This window comes from Panthera tigris, chromosome E3 (assembly GCF_018350195.1).
Source record: "Panthera tigris isolate Pti1 chromosome E3, P.tigris_Pti1_mat1.1, whole genome shotgun sequence".
In the NCBI taxonomy this organism is placed as follows: domain Eukaryota; kingdom Metazoa; phylum Chordata; class Mammalia; order Carnivora; family Felidae; genus Panthera; species Panthera tigris.
Genome location: NC_056675.1, coordinates 8,922,481 through 8,949,091, shown reverse-complemented (window position 1 = coordinate 8,949,091; position 26,611 = coordinate 8,922,481). Strand labels below are relative to the sequence as shown.

Sequence of the window (26,611 nt, the reverse complement as noted above, 5' to 3'; positions counted from 1 at the left end):
CACCTGAGCCAGCCAGGTGCCCTGCTTCGTGAGTTTTAGAACATTATTCTGAGCATTATTCTTCATCAGACTACCACAAGGTCTGAGGCACAAACGAGATTGAGGACTCTTGGCTTTTTCTACCCACAGGATGGCAATTTGGGCCAGATGAATCTTTTTTCTGTTTTTTATTTTTTTTTAATTTTTAAAAAATGTTTATTTATTTCTGAGACAGAGACAGAGCATGAGTAGGGGAGGGGCAGAGAGAGAGGGGGACACAGAATCCGAAGCAGGCTCCAGGCTCTGAGCCGTCAGCACAGAGCCTGACGCGGGGCTCGAACTCCCAGACTGCGAGATCATGACCTGAGCCGAAGCTGGACGCTCAACCGACTGAGCCACCCAGGTGCCCCAGTCTTTTTTCTGTTTTTAAAGGATTTGGGGACACCGACTAAGGTTCATTAGTCAAAATCTGCATTAGAGCACTGCTTTGCTGTCTCTTGATACATATAAGAACCCCCCTAAGTCCCAGGAAATTTTACATCTTCTATGCCCAAAGGGCTCAAACTTGGCTGTTAGGAGCCCCCCTCCCCCCGGCAGAGGATACTGTTTATTTGAGTCCTTGTTGGTACATCAGTTCTCTTTCTGCAAGTGTTTTCACCACCAGGACCATAAAATACTGGCTTTGAGGGGCGCCTGGGTGGCTCAGTCGGTTAAGCGGCCGACTTCGGCTCAGGTCACGATCTCCCACTCCATGAGTTCGAGCCCCGCGTCAGGCTCTGTGCTGACAGCTCAGAGCCTGGAGCCTGTTTCAGATTCTGTGTCTCCCTCTCTCTCTGCCCCTCCCCTGTTCATGCTCTGTCTCTCGCTGTCTCAAAAATAAATAAACATTAAAAAAAAAAATACTGGATTTGCATTTTGATGGAGCAGGCACAGGTGTGGACCCTCTGGCCTACCCCAACACACATACCTGCATTCCCATGGCAATGGCCTTGGAGCAAGTTCAGCTTCATGACTGGAGGCAGGACGGAAAGTATCTCCCCGCTTCTTGGTCTGGCAGGTGGGTGGCTGAGTAAGGGAAAACCCACCTCACATAGTCAGGTCTGGGTGCCCTCCGGAGAGACCCCGAAGCCTTGGTTTAGCCTGGAGCCCTCTGAGACAAGGTCGCTTGGGTATCGCGCATGGGCCCAGATTTAGCCTGACCGTGTAACGCTCTCGCCTCGGGCGAGATTTCTTCCTTCTCTCCAAGTGGATTCTGAGTTCTCCACAGCCCCTCTCAGGTGGAACCCTCCAGGTGGGTCCAGCTGGCCTCCAAGCCTCAAGCCTGAGTTCCCCTGCCCCCAACCTCCCCCCACCCCGTCTCCGCCCCCGCCCCTCCCCCTCCCATCAGTCTATGGATGATCTTCCCTCTATCTCCTCCTCCTCCTCTTTGCCCTGACACAGCTCACCGCCCCTCCCCAGACCTCCTCGCCCTCTCAGGCCCCCTGCCCTCATTTCTGCCCCTTCCAATCCCTCCTCCCTCTGCCCCTGACCTTCCGGCCCCAGGATGATCTGTCTAAAATGCAGAACTGACCATCTCTGCTCCCATTTCAAGCTGGCTCTGGTTCCCCAGTGCCTTCAGTTCTGGCCTGGCATTCAAGACCCTCTCACCTGGCTGTTCTGCCCCCTCCCTGCCCCTCACACCTGGGGCCCCCGGCCCCACCGGTGCCCCAACAGGCAGCCTGGGCACATCTGCCATGTGGTTGCGGTGCATGGGACAGCCCCCTGTCACTGCTCGTCACACTACGATGGGCCTGCCTGGCTGCCCGCCCTGCTACCCTGTGGGCCCCCTCTGGCACAGAGTGGGCACCTGAAATGTCCCCCACCCCACCACAAGAAATGTTGCTGCCACTGGACAATGGCGGTGGTTTCCTCAGGGCCCCAGAGTCTGGGCTTTCTGGAAGCACCATTTTGAGTAGCAGGCCTGAGGGTATCGCCCTGGGGGCCACGCTGCGGGGAGTCCCCTTTCTACTTGACCTCCTGCTGCTGGCCCTTCGTGCCTCTTGGAGAACCCAGGGTGGTCCCCATTCTCTGCTATTCTCCCCCAAATTCACTTTACCCTGGGAACACCTCAGGAGCAGCGCCTGACTTGCCAGTGGGAGGTGGGCGCAGACCCTTCTGCACTTCCTCACGTGCCCCCAGTTCAGCAAAGGTGACGGGCTTCATTCCTTTTGCCCTACTTCCACATCCAGATTCCTGCTTGGGGGCACTCCAGGGTGGCCCCCTGTGCCAGGAGGGGAGGGCGGGGAGGGCCTGAAGGCCCACACACTTTGGGCTCACGTCTTAACCCCGCCCTGAGGCCACTCTGGACACTTGCAAGGGGCAGTCCCCTCAGGGAACAAGGATGGAGCCCCAGGCTTGGGGTGCTGTCTGGGGCTCAGCATCTTGCTGGAGGGAGGAATGTTCTGGGACTCCAGATGACTGAGAGGCAGAAGGCAGCCAAACAGAGCTCTCACCAGCCCCTGGGCCTCTGCCCAGCTTGAGCCTCACCCCAGATCTCCTCTACTCCAGGCGGGGTGGGACAGACCCCAAACCACCAGGGCCTGGCGGCAAGAGCGCAAAGGGCCCCTGGCCAAATGGATGGAGACGTGGGAGGCCGAGGAACAGGCTGCTCTCCAGAGCATTGGCCTTGCACTCCTCCTTCTGCGAGACGGCAGCCGGAGCACGGCTGTCACTTCCAGGTGATTTTGTGAATCAGGATTGGGTAGCTGCAGCAGCAAAGCCCCGGGAGCCCCATGCGGGTGCCAGTGCCCCCCATGTGGGGAAGGGCATGTGGGTGCTGCAACCAGCAGACCCAGGAGGATCACTGGTCTGGGGGGAGGGGTCCCGAAAGGCACATCACTGCAGGCTGTGCAAGGACACAGTTGGGCAGGGGAACCTTGAGTCTGTGGCCCCGGGTGTTTGGATTGAGGGAGAGGCGTGTGCTTTGGCTCAGCAGGAAGGAGATCCTCCCCAGAGGGAGTATTGCCAGAGGGCTGGGGTGCTGTGACCTTGAGCAGGCTGTGCCTCCAGTGGTCGGGACACAGGAGCCACAGCTGGAACTCCGCCTGCAGGGAAGCATGGGCTGGGGCTGGGGGCGGGAGGGCCTTCAGTCCTCTTCCCAGTTTGAACCTAGGTCAGAGATGGAGACTCAGCCTCCCAGTGCGCTAATGTGGAGGAAACCTGCCCCGTCACCCCCAAGAACACTCGTATTCTCTCTTAGCCAGGGACTACTCCTGATCTTGGCATTCAAGGCCCCCACCATCTTCCCCGAGTCCCTGCATCAAAGGACCCCTCCTTTCTCCTTTTTCCCCAACCACCACCCTTCATTCTTCCCCCCAAGGGTCTGCTCAGGTCACAGCTCACCCAAAATTCCAATAAAGCCCCCTCCCCGATCCGTTTCCCCCCGGGGCCGTCTCCCTGAGCCCTGCTGTGGGGCCTAGGGCACGGCGTCTCCTTCGGGTCGTCTCCTCGCCGGACCGGGAGCTGGATCCCCTAAGGCAGAGCCGGATCCAGCTGAATCCAGCCACTGCGGGCCTGGATAGGGAAGGTGTAGGAGATGGGGATGCCCGGTGTGGTACCCGCCCTCCTTCCCCGCAGTCCCAGAGGAGCGGTGTCCGAGGCCAGGGCAGGAGAAAGGACGACAGGAGAGCCGTGTGCAGTCCCTAAAACAGGCTCTTTAATAACATTTATGTCTTCACTGAAGAGCTTCGCTTTTCCCACCCAGCGCCGGGCTGGGGCCGCTGGACGGAGGGATGGACGGGTACGGCGGCGGCCGCACGGCGCGTCCGGGGGGCCCCAGGGCCTTGGCGCCGCCGCGCCGGGCTAGTAGAAGGAGTACTGGTTCTCGACGGCGCGCGTGCGGCCCCGCGCTCCCTCGCCGGCCGCGGCCTCCGGGGGCTCGTCCGCGCCGCCCCCCGCCGCCTCCAGGAGGCGCTCGGCGCTGTTGCTGCGGCTGCGCGCGCTCAGCGGGCCCTCGGCGGGGCGCGGGGCGGCCGGCGCCGACGCGGCCGAGGACGACGAGGCGGACGAGGACGAGGCGCCGCCCGCCTCCGAGGGCGAGGCGGGAGGGCAGGCGGCGGCGGCCAGGCTGGAGAAGTAGTGCTGGCCCGCCGGCTCGCTCCAGCAGGCGGGGGGCGCGGGCGCGGCGCTGGGCGAGGGCCCCGGGGCTGCGGCGGGAGAGCGCGGGCGCGTCAGGGCCCCCGCCCGGGCACCCTCGACCGCCCCCCGACCGCCCCCCCCCCCCAGCCCTCCGCAGCCCCGGCGTGTCACGCGGGGACGCGGAGTGCCGGGTAGCCTGGGATCACACCCGGGGCCGGGACTCGCATTCAGGTCTCCCGGCTCCGGTCCCCCATCCCCGGGTACCTAACGTCCCAGGTACACACAGACCTGCGCGTGCTGGCCACCCTCACCACCCCCCTCGACACGACACTTCCTTCAGCGGCTCGGCGCCGAGCCCCACCTGTGCAGGCGTCTAGGGACCCCCGCAGCGCCGCCTCTGGGCGACCTCCTTCCGCCTGCCCGGAATCACTCCGGACCTGGCCCGGGGCTGCCAGTCTCCTCCCAACCCCCATGGCCCAGAGTGCTTCCAACCGCCCAAGACCTGGCGCTCCTCCGACCCGGACTGGCAGTGCCGCGCCCACCTGTGGGTGACTCCCTCTGCCCACCGCCCACCTGTCTACACAGGCCCACTGGGGGAGCCTTACCGGGTGGGGGGCCCTGGGCCCGCACGTAGCTGCGTAGGGTGATATCCGCAGAGCCGCCTGACTCCAGTGGGATCGGGTGGGTGTGGAAGTGGCGCAGCATGTCAAGCACAGACTGGAACCACAGGTGCTGCACGTGGCACTGCCCGTGGCTGTTCAAGGACAGGCGCAGGTGCTGTGGACACAGGTGGGTGTGGTCAGTGGTGGGGTCCTGGACTAGCCAGCGGCTTCGCAAGCGCCTCTGGGGGGCACTGGGAACACGAGGTCTCCAAGAGGCCACGTGGGGCTGTGTCAGAGCGGGGACACCGCACACGTGAGCCCCCTCTTAGGGGGTTACCCCTGTAGTAAGGGTGGGGAAGGAGGGCAACAGAGCCAGGCTGGGACTGAAGGGAGCCATGCATTCGTCCCTGTGCTAGACGCACCCACATCATGCCCTTCACACCCCATCTCTCGTCTCCACTAGCCCTCGAGGGTGGAGATACAGCCCCCGTGTTAGAGATGGGGAAACTGAGGCACTGGGAGGGAGTGACTCGCCCACAGTCACAGGGCACCCAGCTGGGAAGAGAACTCATTTGTGTGATTCTCCCACCCCAGCGGGGAGCGGTCGGCCTGTTATTCCTGTAGAGTCCAAGCCCAGAGGGTAGAAACAACCCTGAGTCCAGCTGGGGAGGAGTGACCACATCTTGCTTCCCAATTGTGCTGTCGCAGGAGCCCCTGAAGCACGAGGGATAGCGCTGGTTCCTCCTGGGTCTCCAGAGGAGCCCACACGTGACAGTTGCCTCAGGGAGAGGAGACACAGGCCTGTGGTCTCTAGTGGTGAGCCACAGGTCTCTGGCCTCAGCCTTATTTTGCTCAATGTGTATACGACAGGAGGAAGGGTGGTTGTCTGGGGGGTGGCGGGAGGGTGTAGCAAGAGAGCCAGCGACAGGAGGGTTTCAGGGTACGCCCAGGAGAGGAAACAGGCCTGGCCCCCTACATAAAGGACAGAGAAGCCCCGTGAGGAAGTTCTGCCACTCAGCAGGGCCAGAAGTTGCCAGAACAGTGTGAGCGAACCCAGGGAGCATCAATGGCAGCCTAGGGCAGGGGCTCAGCCGGAGAGGAAAAGCATAGTGGGTCCTACTATAGCCTCAAGTCTGGGCAGGGCCTTTGGGGGTAGAGGACCAGGCAGAGCGTCTCAGTTTTCGGGACATATTACCCGAAGATGGAGAGAGCTGCCTAGGAAGACAGGGGTCTTTCTTCCTAGGAGGTGTGCAAGCAGCAGGCTGGGGGTCCTGCTCTATCCCACGACTAACACGTCAAATGCTGGACAGTCACCCTGCTCTGATGGGGCAGCAGATGGGGTGAGTTCAAGGCTGGGTCACGCTCTCGGAAGGAGAGGAGCCTCCCACTCTGCTTCACCACCTCCCAACTCCCTCCCCCCACTGATGTCCCACAGGGGGCCGGACACGGTCCTAGCCTCTGGCTTGGGTAGGAGTCAGACCCAGGCCCTCCAGGGAGTCTGTGTGGGGCAGTGCTGGCCCGGAAGGTAAACTTCAGGCTGCCAGGGACGGGCGTTAAGTGCCTGGTTGCCAGAGGAACTGGGAAGGGCAGCTGCTTTCCAAGGAGGTGTCCCCCGGGGAGGCGCCGTCTCTTTCATGGCGGGGCCCGCGCTGCCGAGGAGAGATGCCCAGGGAGCGGGGGGAGGGCCTGTGGCAGGCCAACCAGGGGTTGGGGCACTGACTACCAATGCAGGCCTGGAGCAGGAGTCCTGGGGTGCCCCCTCCTCCAGCAGGGACTGACGGGAACCGTGTCCTGGGAGGAGCCGGGGCCGGGTCTGTTTCCTTATCGGAAACTTGGGATGGTTGGGGGGAGTGGGATGGGGTTCCTGCCCATTCTGGTCACATTGTAGCCACAAACCACCCCTGCCCGCCCCAATGTTCTGTCATATTTTCCTTTGCACTTCAGGTCATTATTAGCACACAGTACCCTTCCTCAGGAGCCCCCCCATCTGGATGCACGGCCACTCCCTTGCTGTGCCCTGTTTGGACCTCCCTTCTGCCCGTCTTCCCCTGGAGGATTCTCCATTCACTGCATGCCTCGGGTCACTGACCCCTTATTCTGGCTGGTGGGGTCAGGAGCACCCCCCGGCCCTAAGACCCTGCATGGCAGCCCTCTGGCCCAGTCCTCCTCCTCCTCCTTTCCTGCCTGGCTCTTCAGGACACCACCTGCGTGCGGTTCTGTGACCCTGGGCCTGCCACCGGTCTGGCTCAGAGCCGGGGCCCGGGAGGGCTTGGGGAACTGACCTGAGCAGGGAAGAAGAGAGCCGTGTGGGCGTGGGTGGGGCAGGAGGGCCTTGGTTGACCTCTGCTCTGCACCAAGGTGGCGGAGACCCTCAGAAGTCTCAGTGGTAAGCGATCCGCAAGGTACAGGGTCAAATTTAAACTCTCAGAAGGGCCCGGCCTCCTGTGGGCTCAGCCAAAACGTGGGTGGCTTCCCCATGTGGACAATGAAGAAGCCACATCCGGGGCTGACTGCAGCCCTCAGAGGGGTGGGGGGGGATACAGGTGGGGTGAGGGCATGCCTGTGGGCAGTCACGCCCCGCCTGTACCGCGGAGCCTGCTCCTGGCACCTCCTTAGCACCCCTCCCTTCCAGCCGGCCACTCGGCCTCTGTGCGCCACCTCCCCTGCCCGACTTGCCTTGGCCTTGCCCTGGAAGTTGAAGGTCAGCACGTACTCCCCAGGCCGAGTCTCGCTCTGGCGGATCACGAAGAGGCCGTGGCTCCGGGGTCCTCCCGCTAGCACCAGCTGAGCCGCCCTGACCCGTGACAACGTGCCGTGGAACCAGGGGTAGTCGGAGAGTTCCAGCTCAGGCTCGGCCTCAGGCTCTGCCTCCACTCCCTCCTCCCCTGGGAGAGGACGACAGCGTGAGGGGCATGGGGGAGTGGACGGGAGGCGCTGGCGGGGGGTAAGTAAATGAGAGGTGATACAACAGCTTGTTGGGCATTTGCACATAAAATGCTGTTCGAATGATCTTAGAACAGGGCAGGGCACCAACCCAACCCACTAGTTCAGCATATGAGGTAAACTGAGGCACAGGGCGACCAATGATCCTGGAGTCACTCTGTAAGTCGGCAACAAACCTGGGAACGAGTCAAGTCTCCTCGTCCCCCACTCCTGGTTCCAACCCTTTACAAGCATGTTCCACGGAACCCAGGGCTCGTGGGAAGGGTCAAGTAGGACTTGCCTACTGAGTTGTTGAGCACTGGACCCGGTGGCGTGAAATGTCATGACTTCTGAGGCTCAGGAATGGCCTTAGAGGGGGTCCAGGGGCCTCTGCGGCCTGGGGTGGGGGTTCAGGAAGGAGGGCCGGGGACAGAACCCCACACCCACTGCACCTGTGTTACTGCTGTCCCTGCCTCTGCCACCCGGGGATTCCAGGGTCTCCAGGAAGGTCTCCAGCGGGACGTGGACCAGGGACTCCCCAACGCCATCTCGAGCTCGGCTGTGTGGAGCTGTCACCACGGCTGCTGTTGTCTCTGGGGGCCGGGGCAGGTCCCCTGCTGGAGAGAAGTGGCCATCCGGGAACACCCACCCCCTCCGGCCCTGCCCTCCGCTACCCCCGCCAGCTCGGCCCCCACCTACCGTCAGTCAGAAGCTCACAGCTGCAGGAGGCTACTCGGCTGGCCAGACAGCCCCCCCGGGCACAGGACAGCTCGGCGTCTTCCTCGCTGTCCCTATGAAGGCAGGAAAGCACAACCGTGTCCTGCCACGGGACTCGGACCCCAGCCACCGGCTGCTCAGGGAGCCATGCCCCGGCTGACAACGGCAGCCCTCTCCTGCTGGCCTGGGTCCCTCTGCCTCCACGTCCCTCTGTCACACCATCAGCTCACTGTCTGGCCACCATGTACATGACTAGGCCATATGGACGGCTCGCCAAGTGGGTGCAGTCTTCCTCCTGGGACCCCAGGGGGTGTCCCTCAGACGATGGCAGGGCACGGTGGTAGGTGGGGCCCTGGGCGGCTCCCTTCCCTGCCTCAGCCTTTGTCTCCCTGTCCGTGACATGAGGCATCTGGGACCCTGCCAGCTTGAAAATGCTGCAAAGTGAGGGTCACCTTCACAGGGGCTGGGGGAAGAGTTTGCAGACCAGATGGCTGGGACGGTGGCAAGGGAGGGATTACAGCCACTTTGGGGATCCGGGGGCCTGGGAGGCACTCAGGCCTTTAATTGTGCTTCTTCAAATGAAGCTGTTAATTAGAAAGCAGCAGCCCCTCCCCCCGGGCCTGGCTCACCCCATTAGCCAGACAAGCTGCTGCCAAGTGCTCCGGGGTTGGCCAGCCTGCCCCTCCTACTCCTGGCCTCAGAGTCTCTCCTGGATCATGCAGCCAGCCTCCCTGCTGCTCCTCCCCACACAGCTGACCGTAGCTGCCCTCTGCCTATGACTAGCTATGGCTCCCCGCTGCCCCCAACTTCCCAGGCTCTCATCAAAGTTGCCCTCATCAACTCTACTTCCAGCAACCCGGAGGCCTCGACATTCCCCGCAAGTCCCAGGCGCTCACACACCTCACACCTTTGGCTGAGCAGTCCCCTCTGCCTGGCTCAGGCCAGCTCTTCCTTTAAGTTTCAGAAGAGGTGAGTCCTTCTACCAGCACGCCTTCTCCGAGCCCCAGGGCTGGGTTCGGGGCCTTGCCTCTATTCCCCCACCCCTGGCCCTTTGGGCTCTCCCCATCACTGCCCATCTCCTAGTGGTCTCAGACTACCCTGGAGTGGGGATAAGCATCAGTCTAACCTTCTCCCAGGCCCCGAGGCCCTGGCCCTCTGCAGCAGGCTTCAAAGAGCCTGTTGGGGGTGGGGAACGACGTGAGCCTGGCCGGCAGCACCAACATGGACAGGACTGCCATGAGCAAAGCCCAGCTTCCAAGCTCAGCCCCCACCCTCACCGGAAACCTCATCCCGTAGGGGGGACCAAGGGTACTACCCAGCCAGGCCCCCACCCCATCTACCCATCTGAGGGCCACCTGGGGCACTCACCCGGGGTCCACACAGCCCTGGATGTCAGCCACCCACGAGTGCTTCTGCAGTGAGTCGATGGTCTCCAGGATATATTCGGCTCCATTCTCTACCTGGGGAGGGGGTAGCCAGGAGTCCCGGTCTGTTAGTGCCCTCAGCCAAGGGCTCCAGACTCTGGGACAAATGGCTCATCCCGCCCCTCCATCACGGGGGCTCACTGGTGTGGGCAGCAGGGAAGACAGCGGGGTCACCATCGGGTAGCACCCCAAGCCCAGGTCAGGGTCCTGGGGTGGAGCCTTGGCCACACTTTCGGCAGCCCCTCCCTCCAGAGCCTGCTAGTGGGGATCACCCGGGGCGATGTCCGGCCCTGCTGACCACAGTTCCTTGGGCCCTGGGGACGCAGCCTCTGAGGAAGCCATGCTGGCCAAGGAAGGGACGTACCCTGGCACCCCAGAGATGGGGTAAAAGAGTGTCACAGCCCTTAAGTGAATGAAGGGCCAGCTGGCCTAGCACATCGAGTCGAGGGGCTCCCACACCTTAGCGCCTGGAGGGGCGGAGAGGAGGAGGAAGCCCCTGCTGTGGTCCAAAGTGCAATTCTGCACATGCGTCACCTGAGGACCTCTTCCCAGCAGCCCTGTGAGGGGGGCGGTATGTTTTCCCCATTTGATGGCGAAGACTGAGGGTCAGAGAGGTCAGCTGACTTGTTCACACCAGCACTCAGTGGCAGCGCTGGGACCTGACCCCAGATTTCTGTGATGCCAAGGCCCCGAGCTCTCAGCCTGCAGGTGTGCGTCTCGGTTAAAAAGCGGTTGCTGACTCCCGGCATCTTAGAGCTGGTGGTGGTGGTGGGGTTTAAGTCCTGTCTCGACAGATGGGGAAACTGAGGCCCGGAGCAGAGCTGGCAGGTGAGCCCCTCTGCCTCGGGGCTCCCAGGCACAGTCAGAAGCACGGTGGCCAGCCAGCTGTCAGGAGTGAGGCTCTGGGCCTGTCTCGCCCAGCAGACAAGAATGCCAGGCAGGGAGGGACTACCTTCTCGGCCCCTGGCCTGGGGTGACTCAGGGTAGGGGCTTGGCAAACGTTTGCTAAACGAATAAGGGAGTTTGTGACTAAACAAACAGGGCCAAGTAAAACATAAACCCGACGAGGAGCCTAGAGAGGGGGGTGGGAGCTTCATGTAGCTTTGGGTGGGTGGAACCGGGCCTCCTTGGGGACTTGGCCTCACAAACACCCTGCAGTGCTTTGAGGAGGCACAGGGCCACAGCGCTGGCAGCCTGGAGCTGTGTCCTCAGCAACCCCAGCGGGCCACCCTGGTACCGTGGAGCCTGGGAAAAAGGACGAGCTGCCCCCAGACCCACTGGGGTGCCCCTCCCGCCCACCCTCAATGCCTTTGTGCCCTCCGTGGGGCCAGGCAGGTTCCCACACTCCAGTGCCCTGTGACAGGGGCATTTGCATAACTGCTGCAGACTGCGGGGTGGGGACATGCTGGTTCCAGTTGGGGAAGGGAGGCGAGGAAGTGAAACTCAGAGGAGCTTCAAGGGGTCAGGAGGAAATGGGAATGGGGCGGGGGGGCAGATGGTGGGTGACACCCAGAGCCCACGGTGCTAGAGCCCAGGCCTGGGTTCGAGTCCTAGCTGTGTGCTAGACGTCGGGGTAGGGTCCTGGGCCTCCCCACCAGGGCCGCCTCCCCGTGCCCTGCTGCTGGCTCCTTACCCTCACCACCCGCAGCCCCCCCACCCCCACCCGGGCAGCGGCCTCAGGCTGTGCTGCCCTCAGCAGAGGTGGCCTGGGGCAGCCAGAGGATCTGTGAGGTTGGGGGTGGGGCTCACCTTGAGCACAAACGTGTTGTCCTTCTCTGGCATCTCCAGGGGCATGGTCGTGCGGACCTCGATGATGGCCGAGAGAGGGATGCTGACCTTGGGCCTGGAGGCCTGGGAGACCAGGGGAAGGGGCGGTGAGAGAGTCACCCGGGGCCTTCTGACACCCTCGCTGCCCTCCCACCTCTCGGAGGTCAGAGCAGCCCTGGGCACAGAGGTGCTCCGAACTCCATTTTCCACCGATGGCTACGTTGAGGGGGTTTCTAGGAAACAAGGGACCTCCCCCCATAGTTACAGGGCAAGTCACAGACAGCTGGAGCTGACATCGGAGTCTCCCACCTCTGAGCCCTGAGGGGGAAACCACCCAGGCTGCCCTTCTGCAGCCCTTCTACCCACCACATCTGTGGTTCTCACATTTTTGACCTTGACCCGTAGTAAGAAATAGATTTGACATCGTGACCCGGCACATACATGCTGAGGTAAAAATATCTCTGAAACGAACGTTTGACAGACAATATTCCCCCTGACTGTGTGCGATGGAGGGAGGGATCTTCTGGTCTGTCTTAGTTCATTTAGGGAAAAAATGCTCTCCTCCCCCTTTAGACTAGACTTTCCAGAGCCTGGCTCTGGAGTCCCTGACTTAGAACAGGGCTCCTGGAGCTGGGCAGGGCCATGTCCCCGGGGGGGAGGAAAAGGGACCAGTGTGGGGTTTAACCAAGGTGAGCCATCAGGTCTCCGGGGGAGGGCCACCCTGTGCCTGGCCCCGCCCCACTCTGCTCCAAAGCTCCTGGCCATGGCCCTAAAGTCCTCCCGGGCTGGCTTGAGACTGGGCTTCCCGGCAGGGCTTGGGCTCCAGAATAGGGACTTTCTCAGGAGGAAAGGGAAGGGCCACACGCTGGGTGGGCAGGCTGATGGGAATTCCTGGTAGCACTGGCTGCCATCCAGCGGGTGCAGGCTGGCGGGACTTGGAGCAGGGACCGAGGGCCTCGGCTGACCAGGGCAGGCCATCGTGCCAGCCAGTGGAGCAGGGGCGTGTGGTCCTGCAGGGCAGGCCTGGCCTGGGGGCTTCAGCTGGATTCCCCTGCCTGGCATCTGAACTGCGTCTGTCCTGGCCCAGCGGCCTTTGACCCCGCTCCAGCCACACCTCCCCATTCCTCTTCCCTGGCCAGAGCTGTCAGGCTGTGTCGCACCTCCAGCCTTTGCTCACTCAGCTCGTGTGCCTCCGGAGAGGCCCGTCCCGGGGGCTCTGCTCCTGGTGGACACTTCTGCAGCCCGAGCTTCCCCTCCTTAGGGCTCCCAGAGTATCCAGTGCTTGCCCCGCTGAAGTTGACCATCTAGTCCCGCACATACAGGTTCCCTGATGGCTCCCCAACAGCATGGGCCAGGCCCACTGCTCCCTGGGCCCCCAGGGCTGGCCTGGCAAAGGGCTATGGTGCGGGGGACGTGAGGTCTAGGAGGCTTCCTGCAGGATGAGGGAGCAGGAGGCCAGAGACTTGACTCATGGGGCTGTGAGAGGGAAGTCTGAGGATCCCAGGAAAAAGTCCCTAAGCCGCGGACTCCGTGCTCCTGTGCTCCAAGGGTGCAGCTAGGCCTCCAGGAGCAGGAGATCCGGCCCAGGGGTGGGTGAACAGGACTAAAAGGCATTGGGAAGGGGTGTCAGCAGGGATGCCCTGTGGGGCTCACACACCCTGGGAGCCAACACATTTGGGGGACCTGACCTGAGCCCTGACCATAGTATTATCTACCTTCTATGGGGTTCACTTCTGAATTCACAAACACTTCGTTGGAAAAAGGAGGGTCTGAGGCCAGATCAGGGGCTAGGAACCCACCCGTCTGCCTTCCTCAGAGCTGGGAAAGTGACCCTTCAGGAGCTCTGCCCTCTGTCAGTGGGGAATGGTGGGCTCCAGAGAGACTAACAGAGAGGCCCCATCTCCTGTACGTCCTCCCCCCAAGGGCCGCAGACACTGCTATTTATGGCCAGGCAGCTGTGACTGCCACTCAGGCCCAGAGGCTTTGGAGCCCTGGGCCTCTGCCCCTGCCCTTTGGGCAACTCTGGGCAAGCCCCAGCCCCCCCACCCCCCACTTGCCAGGCCTCGGTCTGACAAGCGGTGGAGCTGGGCATAGTGGTCAGTGATTTCTCTCAGGGGCCTAACGGTGGGGGCCTGGCAGGGGAAAAAACCCTCGGGAAGTCGGGGTCCTTGGACTCAAGGAGAAAGCTCTTCAGGGAGTAAGCGTGTCCCTGGGGAGTCACCTCTCCAGAGTCCACGCAGCTCGTGGGCACTGAGCCTCGGGGAGCCCACGCCCTGTACCTCCAGTGGAGAGAGGCCAGGAGGCAGTGGGGAGAGACAGACCGGGAGATGGAGAAGGCGAGAGGCTCAGGGTGACTAAAGGTGCCTGGGAGTGGAGTAGGCCTGGGGTGGGGGCTGAGGGCCTGGGTGGTTCCTGGGGATGCTGCCAGCTGCTGCTCCAGCGCGACCTCCCACCTTTCCGAATCTCCTAGCACACATGCGGCTCCCACCTCCACGCTCCCTCATTCTAGGGACCACCAGGGTGGTGGGTAGAATTAGCCCGGCCCTGCCACCCACCAGCAGTGCGCCCTTGGGCAGGCCGCACCTCCTCTCTGAGCATTCCTTTGTTCTCTGTTCTGTGACCTGGGGACCACGATGCCCTCCCTGCCGGGGTCTTGGCGGGGGAGGAGACTTCGCACCCGGCTTAGGCCTGGGAGGGCCGCGTGCCCTTGGAAAGTGGGCCGTTGTTACTACAATGATTCCCACTTTCCAAATAGGGCAGGTGTGCCCCCTGGAGGAGGCCCATAGCTGCCCCCGGGGGCTCTCCATGGGAGAGGGCCCAAGTTGGGGAGGGGCCGGGTGCACTCAGGTGAGCAGCAATGCTGGTGACAGCGAGAAGCTCAGCTTTCAAAGCCTGAAAAGGGCCGGCCAGCAGGGGCTGGGCGGCGCTGGGGACCAACACATTTCAGGCACCCTCTCTGTGCCACTGTCACCCTGTCTGGGAGGCTCCAGCCACCCAGGGGCCCCAGATGAAGGACGGAGGAGGGCAGGCAGCCAGGCAGTGTGGCCCGGAAGCCAGCCCCTGGCACCCGCAGCCGCCCCCCTGGACGGGGCTGGCGCTCACCTTGGGCGGCACGAAGAACTCCAGGCGGAAGCGCTCGCCGGCCACGGCCCTGCGCAGGAGCAGGCGGCACTTCTGCCACTGGGCGGTGCCGCCCGGGCCCGCGGCCGCGTCGTCGGCCACCATGAAGCGCAGCGCGCCCTCGCGCTGGATGTCCACCAGCTCCACCTTGGCCGCCAGCGTCCGCGACAGCCGCAGGCGCCGTGTCCACTTGTCTCGCGGCTCGGCTGGGGGCTCGGCGGCCCGCGGGGCGGCGCTAGCGTCGGGCTCCGGGGAGGCGCGCCGGTGCCACATGTCGCGCACGCCGTCCACGACGCACAGGCTCATGTTGCGCAGCGAGAAGCCCTTGCGGACGCGGGCCTTGGCGGCCGCCTGCGTCGACACGTCCTCGGAGCTCCGCGAGTGGCCATAGGCCGCCGCCTTGAGCGCCGCGGGCCCCGCCGGCTCGGGCTCCATGGCCTCGGGGTGCTCGGCCACCCCCCGAGGCGCCGGCCCGGCCACCAGCACGCGGCGCACCTCCTCGCCGAAGACGTCCAGGAAGTTGGCGGCGAAGTGGCGCGAGAAGGAGGCGCCGGCGTCGGGCGTGTCGTAGGCCGGGTTGTCCCGCAGGAAGCGGCAGAACTTGTGCGCGAAGTCCACGGCGGCCGCCTGCGCGTGCAGCTCACAGAACTGCCGCCAGTCGGGGACCGGGGCGGGGGCGGCGGCGGCGGCGGGGCCGGAGGCGGCACCATTCATGGCTCCCGTCCCATCGCAGCCCCCTGCGGCTGTGGGCGACAAGAGTGCGGAGTGACCCTGTGACCACAGCGCTCACTACTCGGCCCCTCTCCCCGCCCCCCCCCCCCCCCAGGGCTCCCTGGGGCTGTGTGTGTGTTGAGGTGGGGGCAGGGGAGGGGGCAACGTCCTGTGGCCATTCGGAGCAGAGAGAGAGAGGCGTCTGCAGGAGGCAGCCCCCTCCCCCCAGTCATACCCTTCAAAGAGCATTCTCAAGGTCATTTCTGGGGCTGGTGAAAGAGGCTGGGGTGCCAGGTGCCTTGATTTGGGGTCCCTATGAGCTTCCTGTTGTCTAGCATCCCAAGCTAACCTCTATCCGAGGGCCTCCGAAGGCAGGTGGGCAGGAAGAAGTCAAGGGCAATCCGCTCTGCTCTGCCTTTGAAATATGCCAAGAACCCAACCTTTCCTCCACTCATCATCCAGGCTGCCGCCCAGGGGCCCACGTGACCCTTTCTCTGGCCTCCAGTACTTGAGCAGCCTCTTCACCGGTCCCCCGGAACCTGACCTCACCCCCGAACCATCTGTTCTCCACCCAGACATCACTCCTAAAACAAGACAGATCAGGTCCCTCCTTTGCTCCTAATCCTGCATTGGCTCCCATTCCACTCAAGGGAAAAAGTAGAAGTCCTTCTCATAACCACCCAGGCCTCACATGATCTGCCTCCACTTACCTCACTGAGCTTATCTCCTGCCACTCTGCTCTGGCTGCTGTTGGGTCCAGCCCCAGGGCCTTTGCACTTGCAATTCTCTCTTGCACTTGCCTGGAATATTCTTTACCCCCACACTCCCTCACCTCCTTCAGGTTTCTGCTCATATACCATCTTGTCCAACAGCCTTCCCCAACCCCCACTCCACTGAGAGGAAGGAAGATTCCTGCTCCACTCAGTGCTGGTGTCTCCACACCCTTTGGCTGCTTACTACTCTCCACGATGCTTATCCTCTCTGACATATCATTGATTCCACTGCTTGGTTGTGTTGTCCTGTCCCCGACTGCCCGCCACGGCCTTCCCCTGAGAATGCAGTATTTTAAGTGGCTGTGTCCCCAGTGCCGGGCACATGGAGGCGCAGTAAACACTGAATGAATGGCGGTGGATCAGTTGGAGGAGCACACGGCTCTTGATCTCAGGGTCGTGAGTTCGAGCCCTACGTTGGCCCACGGGCATGTCACAGCTGTCACTGCCTAAGCCCTCGCATGGGGCCCAAGAACATGCAGCTTGTTAGTGATCGACCGGGGATTCTCACCCTGACTCCAGGACTCGTGGGTCACCTGGTATGGATAAAGTAGGGCCGATTTGGGGGTGCCTGGGTGGCTCGGTCAGTTAAGCGTTAGACTTCAGCTCAGATCATGATCTCGCGGTTTGTGAGTTCGAGCCCCACATTGGGCTCTGTGCTGGCAACACAGAGCCCGCTTTGGATGCTCTGTTCTTGTCTCTCTCTCAAAATAAAGAAGCTTAAAAAGAAAAGTAGGAGCCAACTTTTCATACTGGCACCGAAGGCACTGCCCTCTCAGGTCTCTCTCCACCCCCGGAGCCTGTACTCTCTATTGTGTTCCCACCTTCTAGAATCCTGTTCCCTCCAGAGCTCCCATCCAAACCTGGTTTTCCTGAAGAGGCCCCAACACAGGGATCTGAGCTGTCTCGTCAGCCAGCTTTCTCCTGCTCCCAGGCCCATCCAGCCTTCATCACTCTGAATCGCCACCCTACTGGTGTGGCCAGTCATTTGGGCGGCCTTGCTTCCTTGTCCCCCAAGATGGCCATCACCCGTGGGGGCACAGAGCAAGCTCATTGTGTGTACGTAGTCCACCCCTGACCCCAGGCCAGGGGGAAAATTACCAGTGGAGAATAAGTGGGGTAATGTGGTCCTGCCCTGCCTTGGGGAGCCCCTGTCTGAGGGGGCCAGCCTGGTGTTAGGGGAATTGAGACAGAGGGTCAAGCCCTCACCTGCCTTCCCAGGATCCCCACGTTACCCAGCATGGCCTTTCCCTCACAGCTCCTGGGAGCATCATCTCATCTCTCCTCTGGGATCCAAACTCTGTAATTAAACGCCTGGTAAAAATAGCTGCCCCACTTCTGTGAGATCATCTGCGGGGCCTCTGGGCCATAGGGCACTGTGGGAATTCCCTCTCACCTTGGGGCAACCTCGGCCATCGATCTGCAGTCAATAACCACAGGGCAGCCCCAGGGAGGAAACGGGCCACTTGATGAGGCACTTAGCACAGAGGACAGTCTTCCAAACCAGCGGTCTGCTCAGAGACTGCTGCCCCCGCACTGCGGAAGAGGGTTGCGAGGAGTTAGGAGGGTTTCCCGGAGGAGGTGGGGTCTGCGATGGCCTTTATGACAGTGAAGAGGGAGGAGAACAAAGAGTGACCTCACTGTAGGCAAGAACAATAACTCGGAGGCTGACTTTCGGGACATAGGGGAAGGGGCTGGGGGAGAACGGGGGCTGAGGCACCCATAATTAATCCAGGGGCACTTCCTCCAGGAAGCCTTCCCTGACCTCCCCCACCCATGTGGCATGAGGATCTCCTCCAAGCTCCCACAGTCCCCTCCGGTATGCCCCTCGGGAAAGGTGCCAATGACAGGGTGCTCCAGGTGTCTGTTTCCACGTCTGCCCCCCCCCCCCCCCCCATCCGGCATAGACACTCCTTGGGGGCAGAAGACAGGCCTGAGTCATAATGCCAGGAATGAGGGCGGAGGTGGGAACACACCTGCCACTACCAGCAAGGCCTCCAGGGAAGGTGGAGAGACAAGGCCTTGGCCTGACCTGCCGAGGGGGTACGTTTTTGGGGGTGGGAGTGGGGAGAAAGCCCGGCGGCTAAGCCGGTGAGGCTCTGTTCCTGTTGTTCCAAGCCCATCCACTTACCCCGTGTGGTTGTGCTCCCCACAGGTGGGAGTGCTCCCTACTTCTCCCCCTGTACCATCAGGGCGGTCAGAGTGGATGACACAGCAGCCTGGGAAGGGCTAGCACCGAATCCAGCATCGAATGTGAACACCCGTTTGCCCCACAGGGGAACGGGGCGCAGGGAGGAAATCAGTCCCGGTGCGCCTCTTTGCACATCAATCCCTGGTCCTCCCTGTTCTTCCTGCTGCTTGAAGGGGACAGAGTGGAGGCATGGGGCCCTGAGGGGAGGCTCTCACAGCGTGGGTCCCAGCTAGCCCTCACTGGAGATAGGGGTGGACCTCAAGAGAAGAATCTGTCAAGGGTATGGTGGCTGTGGCCACGTCCTAGGCAGAGACTGGACTGCCTTGATCTCCCCTACCCACCCCTGCTCGCTGGCCAGGAGCCTATGGGGCTCAGTGTCCCTCGGGTCTAGCCAGGGCTACATAGAAAGGACAGGGGTTGGGCATGGAGAGGTAAGTGACAAACAGCAGGGCCAGCAGGGAGCCCCACACTAGCTACAGACAGGGAGACAGAGGCCCAGACGTGGCTGTCTGCAAAGAGAAGGCTGCAAGCCATACAGAAGAGGCCTCGGCCTTGGCAGGAGCAGTGAGGTACTGTCCCCAACCGAACTGCCCTCGGAGCCAAAACGGGGGATGAGACCAAGTGCAGGGATCTTGGCCGACCTAGGCTCAAAGCCTGACCCCACTGCTCTCTGGGTGAGTGACGACCACAACTCCCACCTCTGAGCCTGTTTTTTCACTTTAAAATGGGGTAAGGGGTGTCCCTTCCTGGAAGGACAGCACAGGAGGCGGACTCTGCAATGTTATAGTCCATGGGCGGCCACGGGCAGAGCCGGGGTCCTCCCTAACTTCGGGTGCAGTCAGGAGGCCTTTCCAGCCCTCTCCAGGGACCAGCCAGTGTCACCCAATGAATGAGATGGGGCCCTCTCCCATTCTGCAGGTGACCAGACCCCAGCGATCCTGGAAGCAGGGTGGATGAACTCACCCTGGCCCCCACTGTCTGGCTCGCTTGGAAGGTTTATGGATGAATCCAGATGGCCCTAGGCTCTCCCTCCTCCAGTGGCCCCCTGGTCCTGGCCTGTGCCAGTCTCCTGCCTGAACAGCTGTCCTCACTCTACTGACTACTCAAATTCTACTTGGTGTTTAGACTGTGTAAAACCTCTTCTTCCAGGAAGCCTTCTCCCTACACTGGCCCTCCCTCCCCGAGCTCCCATGGTCCCTGTGGTCCTTGGCCCTCTTGTTTCCATGGGCAGAGTTCCAGTTCCTCCTGTGGCCCCATACAGCCAGAAGAGACCTGCTGAGTCGGTGCAGGAGGGCACTGGAGGACTGGGCTCTGTCTCAGGCCAGGCTCTGTGTCTCCTCAGGCTTCCCCACCAGTAAAATGGGCTGCTGGGGCAGTGGCCTCTAAGGCCTGGGACTGTTACGGCTCTTGGACACTGAAGACTGGGGCCTCACTGTCACCCCCCTGGGACCAGGGACGGGCAGGGGTTGCTTCTTCTCTGAGGACTGGGGCTGGAGACAAAGGGTGCCCACCCAGGTAGACCACCCTCCCCTGATCCATCAACCGGGGGTTTCTGAGGCTCAGCCGGCCTGTCTGGCTCCTGGTTTTCATTCTCATTTCACCAGGGCCAGAGCCCCAGGGAGGGGGCTTCAGGGAGGAAGCCTAATCAAGTCCCTGCCTGTCACTTTTCCAAGCCACGGACTCTCCTAACCCTGCGGCCAGGAACCCAGATGGGAGACCCTACCCCCACCCGGTTAGCCGCCTGGGAGAGGGGGCGGCTGGCCTTCCGGTAGTAAAAATAGCACTCACAATTGGAATAGAAAAAAGGCCAGTCATCAGCCCCTGCCACACGCAGTTCCGGACCCCACGGCCAGGTCATGCCTTAAAATATTGATGAGGCAGCCTGGCCACCCCCGCTAATGGGCTGACGACCAATCGATCCAACTCGCGGAGGACCTCTGCCCCTCTGGAACAGGAGGCACCGGCCTGGCCCACGACCTGCAGGGGCCTCACGGCCTTGTTTGTGGGAGCCCCAGCTGGGGGTTTTACCATCACGGAAGGCAGTCTGCCCCTAGGGAAGAGAAGGCGGCCCTGCAGTGCAAACTAGCCACCCAGTACCCTGCAAAGGTGTCCTGGGGGCAAGCTCCTTCATCACCAAGGTCCTCGACCCTTCGCCTGCACCCTCGCTCAGCTCCATGCTTGGAGAGCACCCAGACGGCCAAGCGCCAGAAGGGGTGGTGAGGGTCAGAACTAAGGGCGCTCGGTTTTGCACCGGGTGAGCAGTGCTCCCCTCCCCCGCCATGAGCCACTCACGCTGGGGAAGCTTGTGGTCTCTACCAGGGGCCCCCCAGCACCAGAAGAGGAGACAAGGCCTCACGTGGCCTCAACCATGCCCACTGTTGTCTTCTCCTCCGGGTTTCCTGACCCGGCTACCCCGACCCCACACGTTCCTTCTGTCCTCCATCCTGCTCTCCTTCCAGCTGACCTCCTGGCCTCTGTGGGACAGTCCCCTCCAGCCCCTCCTCTGCACCCCTCCCTTCACAGGATGCAGACAACCTCTGGGCTGTTCCTTCAGCCAGAGGTGCCGTCCGCCTACTGGCTGCCTCAGTCTGTCCTGCGGACGGAGGCTCAGAGTACATGGGGCACATTCTCTGCGTCACTGCTGGGGCCTCGGGCCTTGGCTCTAGAGTCTAGTCCCCGCCCCACCCACCCCCAGAACGCGTCCTCATCTTCTTGGGGCAGGCTCTGAACCAGGGCCTCCTTGGGAGGAGGCGGCTGGAATTCCCCGCCCTCCCCACACAGAATATCCGTGCTCACCCCACGACCCTGGAGAGGCAGAAATGGGTGTGATTTCTGGTCTTAACAACCTCGAACTTGCTGGGACTTTGCTGCAGAGTGGGTGTGGGAGGAGGGCGCTCTGGCTAGTGACAGGGACAGGTGCAGGTTAAGAGCCCTTGGGATTCTGGCCCTGTGTGGGTGGCGGTGGGGGGGGGGGTTCCCTTAGGGGGCCCTGGCTTTTCTTAAAAAAATTTTTTTTTAATGTTTATTTTTGAGAGAGACAGAGACAGAGTGTGAGCAGGGGAGATGCAGAGAGAGAGGGAGACACAGAATCTGAAGCAGGCTCCAAGCTCCGAGCTGTCAGCACAGAGCCTGACGTGGGGCTCGAACCCACGAACCATGAGATCATGACCTGAGCCCAAGTTGGACGCTTAACTGCTCAGGCACCCGGGTCCTGGCTTTTCTGAGCATCAGTTTCTACAGCCGTGAAGGGACCAACAACCATGCTGCTCTCCCACACGGGCTGCTTCCTGGCCCAAGGCCCATGCTGAGGAGCAGCGCTGGGAGGCAGCTCTGTGCCCAGGGTTTCCCCACGCCTATCATACACTCCCGGCCTTTCCCCCTGTGGGGTGGTGAAAACCCTCTGCTGAGCCCCCGGGCTTCCACTGATGCCCCCAACCCTGGGCGAACTCTGGGACCCATAGACCCCTAGTCCTTGGGGCTTCCATAGCTGCCCCCCTCACAGAGGCCCCACTGCTTGGGCGTCCACATCTGATCATCTGACACGCAGGACAGTGGAGAAGGTTAAAAGCCTGAGATCGGGAGCCAGTGCGTCTGGGTTTGAATCCCAGCTCCACAGCTTCCTAGGGCCTCAGTTTCCTCATCTGTTAAAGGGCTCAGAGGGCCATCACAGGATTAAATAACTGGGGGTGGGGGGGGGGGTGGGCACCTGGTTGGCTCAGTCAGTGGAACATGCAACTCTTGACCTTGGGATTGTGAGTTTGAGCCCCACACCTGGTGCAGAGATTACTTGAAAATAAATTTTAAAGGGGCGCCTGGGTGGCTCAGTCGGTTGAGTGTCTGACTCTTGGTTTCGGCTCAGGTCATGATCTCACATTTCGTGGGATCAAGGCCCGTGTGGGGCTCCGCACTGACAATGTGGAGCTTGTTTGGGATTCTCCCTTTCTCTCTGCTCCTCCCCTCCCTGTCTCTCCCGCATACACTCTCCCTCCCTCCCTCCCTCCCTTAGTAAATAAAACTTAAAAAAAAAAATCTTAAAAAAAAAAGTAAATGGTTTAAAAATCAAAAGTCCTCTGCTTCTACTTAGTAAATGCTCTGTATCCATTCCCTCTTTTCCTCTCACTGCTCTGAGCAGATGGCTAGAGGCCTCCTCCCTGGCCTCCCTGTTTCCCACTGACCCCTCCAACCCCCAACAAATCCAGGCTCTACAGTGTGGCCAAGGTCTTTTCCTAGAACCCACATCCAACTGGGCTATGCCCCTGTTTCAAACCCTTCTTCTTCTTCTTTTTTTAAAAAATGTTTATTCATTTTTGGGGTGCCTGGGTGGCTCAGTCGGCGAAGCGTCCGACTTCGGCTCAGGTCATGATCTCGTGGTTTATGGGTTCGAGCCCCACACTGGGCCCTGTGCTGACAGCTCAGAGCCTGGAACCTGCTTTGGATTCTGTGTCTGTTTCTCTCTCTGCCCCTCTTCCACTCATACTCTGTCTCTCAAAAATAAACATTTAAAAAAATGTTTAAAAAAACGTAGGCCTCAAACTCACAAACCGTGAAGCCATGACCTGAGCTCAAGTCAGATTGTCAGCCTTCAATCAACTGAGCCACCCAAGATGCCCCTCAAACCCTTCTCCCCTCACACCTTCCCGGCCAGGAAGACAGGATTTGCCCATTGCACAGATGAAGAAATTAAGTTGCTGGAAGGGAGGTGACTAGCCTATCGTTCACTGGATGTGTGCTGGCTTCCCACTATATGTCAGCAGCCATGCTGGTGGGTCTGGGGTCACAGAATGGGCAAGAAGGGAGTGTCCAGCAGAGTTCGCACCTGTCTGCAGCATGTGCTACTCACAACAGGGCCCTGTCCCTGGGAAGCTCTCCTTTGAGGGCATTCATGGCGGGCGTGGGAGACCTAGGCCCCGCCTCCCGAGAGGAGATGCCCGCCGTGGGAAGCGGCACTCTGACAGAGTGGAGGGCAGGGGAGTCCAGAGCTGGGCCTTGCAGGAGACAGAAGTCAGAAGAGCAGGCAGCAGGGCCCAGGACAATAAGCTTGGCTGGGGCCTGGGGGGCTTAGAGGGAAGCCCATCTTTCTTCAGGAGCACCTGGTGCTGGACAGTTCCTGGACAGGCTCTAGGTGGAATGCAGGCTGGGATGGCTCCAGCTGTACTAGTACAGAGCGGGGGCACCCCCTCTCCAGCCTTGGCCTAAGCCTCAAAGGTCTCTCCCTCTCTCTCAGTGCCGTGGATCTCACCTAGGTCCGGATTCCTACCCTTCCCAGACCTCCCTGGCCTGGCCCCTGAAACCTGCGAGACGCTCTCAACCCCCACCACCCAGCCCACCTGTCTGCCTTCTGGCTTTTTCATGACACACACACCAGTGACTCCTGAGACCTTCAGTACCTCCCCTCAGTTCTGAGATACTCTGGGTACCGTAGATGCTTATACGGCTTCCTTGGGTCTTTCTCCAAGCACCTGAACTCCCAGCCTGGCTGATCACCAGGCGCCTCAAACTCACCACCTCCAAGTTCTATTACATCTTCGTCCTCTAACCCCTGCTTGTTCTCTGCTCGGAGTCTCAGCATCCAGCCAGGCATTGCCCTGCCTGCTCCCACTCCTCTGCCCCAGTAGCTGCCAGGCCACTGAGCCCATGGAGGCCTTGGGAACGCCCCCTTTGTCCTGTCCCCGCCTCCACCCTCCCTCTCCTGCCCCTCTACGATAGCACCAGACCATGAACCCCCAGCAGATGTTATACGCACCCCCAGGTGGGCCCTATACATAGAGGGTCCGAAGCATCTGGAGAAGGGAGCCCAAATCCTGCATCACCCAGAGGAGTCAAAAGATACTATACTCCTACACACTGATGCTCTGCCCAAAGAGGTGCTGGCTGTAACCTCCTCTAGACAAGGAGGCACACTCCCTTGGGATAGAGTGCAGACATAAAAACAGACCTAGCCAGGTGAGAAGGGAAGAGAAACTTCCCCAAGGCTCCAAGGCTGACCCTGCCCTTGGAGCCACGTGAACAAATGAGGAGGAGGAAGTGAGGTGGGCTCCAAGACTGGACCAAGAACCCCATGTGGACAGCAGCCGGGAGGCTCAAGACACCTAGGCCCCATTTCCCTACAACCCAGGATAGAAGAGGGAGCAAGAGGGAACAGCCAGGCTTTTGTCAGACACGAGTGGTTTGGAGGCCTGGCTTGTTGGTTGAGTGACTCTGGCCGAGTCATTTCACTTCCCTTAAACTGTTTCTTTCTCTGTAAAATGGTGGTAATAATAGTAACAGACCCACAGGGTTATTGTAAAGACTACATGAGAACCAGCAGGACGCCCTCAGCCTGGCACATCGACTCAAAACCAAATGCTCAGCCTTGGTGGAATACCACCCTTAGGTATGTATGTATGGATTCTCCTTGGAGACCCACTAAGTAGGTAGGAAGGGTTTAGAAAATTTAGACACAATTTTCACAGTAGGTAAGAGGAAAAGCATGCACAGATGAACCCTCAATTACTTCGAACCATTCCATTAACCTGCTTCAGAATCTCTTGCCCACCATCATTCATTCATGCCCTCTAGGGGGAGAGAGGAGTAAAAGGGAACAGTTTGTGGGAAACTCTGCCTTCCAGACCCCCATGAACACCCTGACTCACGCCAGCCTCCCAGCACTGCCCCTACTGCCAGACCTCTCCCAAAGTTTCTAGAGCTAGAAGGTTCTAATCAGTCCCCTGACCAACGGCCTCCTGGATGGAGCAGGGAGGTTAGGAGGGAAGAGATCTGTTTAAAGTGGGGGCAGAGTCGGGGAGGTTTCAGATCATGTCCCCGGTAGAGACAGCTTAGGGGAACCTCCCCTCCCTCCTGCTGCTGCCCTCACTCACCCCACGACCGGTGGCCTGTGTTGAAGCGGACAACTCTTACTGGTCCCCCAGCTAGGAGATAGGCGGCACAGTCTCCATTTTACAAGGTAGATAATGGAGGCTCAAAGTGCAGAAGTAGGGGTCAACCCAGGTTTGACTCCCACCCCTGAGGTTCTCCCCTGCACCAAGTCGGTGTGAACACAGATTCTGGCTTATCCATGTTCAGTTACTCCTGAGGCTGGCAGCCGGATCGGCCTTGCGCGGTTCCTAACGGACCCCCGTCACTGTAGCCTTCTCCCTCTGAGGACCTCACTTCGTGGGCTGATGGGGGCCGGGCCGGGTCCCAGCCTCTGCCTGGCCTTGGCGCGGTTCCCGGGCCCCGCGCGGCCAGTAGGTTCATCAATGGTTGAGGCCGAAGGGCCTGAATGGAGGGCATGAACCCGCCCCTTCTTAAAGGAGCCGGCCTCTCGGGCACCCTCCACGGTCCTCCCCACTATCGAGGGCGGTCGGAGAGCTCCCGGGGTGGGCGGGCCGAACTGGGGACCGTGAGAAAGATGGCCTGGGCCCAATGGAGGGCGTGCCGGCCCGGTGACTGTGGACTGGATAGGGTCCTCTCGGGGCTCGTACCCTCCTTCCAGGTGGGCCCGCCCCCCGCCCTCGCAGCCAAGGGAAGAGTCTCGGTCTCCCTTGCGACGCTCCCGGGCCAGAGACCCCTCCTCCAGGGGGCCCGCTGAGCTCGCCCCACCACTCGGCCTGGGCCCTAGGAGGGGGCGGGGGCGCAGCTGCTCCGGAGGCGGCTCGGCCCCTCCCGCCCAGCCCGGGAGGGGGTCGGCTAGTGGGTCCCCGCTGGGGACGCATCTCCTCCGTCGCGCTCCCTCCCACCCGCGCACACAAAGACGACACGCGCGGACCAGGGCGCGTGCGGCCGCGCTTCCCCGGGCAGCCGTGCGCACACACACGCACGCCCTCAGGGACGGACCGGGTCTGGGGAGATGGACGCGGGAACTGAGGACAAGCAGGCCGTACCTACAGGCGCGCAGCTGCGACCGGGCGGGCCGGGGCGCCGGCGGAGCGCTGCCCCGACCGCGGCCCGGCTCTCGGGGCCCGGCGGCTCATGGCCCGCGGCGGGTTCGGGCTCTCTCCCGGCGGGCGCCGGCGTCGGCTGCGGCTCCTCCTTCCCTCGTCCGCAACCTCGAAGGCTCGTGCGCTCCTCGCGGGCCCTGCGCGGCCCCGGCTCGGCGGTCCCGGCGGCCGAGCCCCGCGCGCTGCGAGCTCAGCCCCGCGCCGCGCGCGCCCCGCCCGCTCCCCCTCCGCCCCCCGCCCGCGCGGCGCGCGCCTCCTCGGCCCCGCCCCCGGCGCGGGCCCCGCCCCCCGCCCGCCTCGGGCCGCGTCGGCCCCGCCCCCGGCGCGCCCCCAGCTCTTAGCGGAGCCTGAACCTCGCCCGCTGCTGGTGTTA

At 61.6% G+C, this 26,611-nt stretch overlaps 1 protein-coding gene across 2 annotated transcripts; it reads right to left on the bottom strand.

Moving 5' to 3' along the window:
* Positions 1 to 3,651: 3,651 nt before the first annotated feature.
* On the bottom strand, positions 3,652 to 26,424 carry SH2B2 (SH2B adaptor protein 2). 2 transcript variants are annotated; one of them, XM_042971468.1, is made up of 9 exons: positions 26,182 to 26,424; positions 14,630 to 15,390; positions 11,510 to 11,611; positions 9,705 to 9,796; positions 8,319 to 8,410; positions 8,072 to 8,236; positions 7,374 to 7,582; positions 4,701 to 4,872; positions 3,652 to 4,163 (listed from the first exon to the last, which is right to left on the bottom strand). In XM_042971468.1, exons 2-9 carry the CDS (start codon positions 15,359 to 15,361, stop codon positions 3,820 to 3,822), a joined length of 1,908 nt encoding a protein of 635 aa, XP_042827402.1. In that variant the 5' UTR covers positions 15,362 to 15,390; positions 26,182 to 26,424; the 3' UTR covers positions 3,652 to 3,819. The 2 variants fall into 2 exon arrangements, with proteins under 2 accessions (XP_042827402.1, XP_042827401.1); XM_042971467.1 differs by having other exon boundaries at positions 8,072 to 8,233; positions 26,182 to 26,254.
* Between the last annotated feature and the right edge of the window lie 187 nt (positions 26,425 to 26,611).

Bases quoted from the DNA above. Each gene is read 5' to 3' on its own strand.
- SH2B2 (XM_042971468.1), bottom strand. From the start codon at position 15,361: ATGAATGGTGCCGCCTCCGGCCCCGCCGCCGCCGCCGCCCCCGCCCCG. The intron at 8,411-9,704 runs GTGAGTGCCCCA...CTGCCTTCATAG, and splicing joins CAGGGCTGTGTGGACCCCGG to GGACAGCGAGGAAGACGCCG. The intron at 4,164-4,700 runs GTAAGGCTCCCC...CTCCCGCCGCAG, and splicing joins GGCCCAGGGCCCCCCACCCG to CCCCGGGGCCCTCGCCCAGC.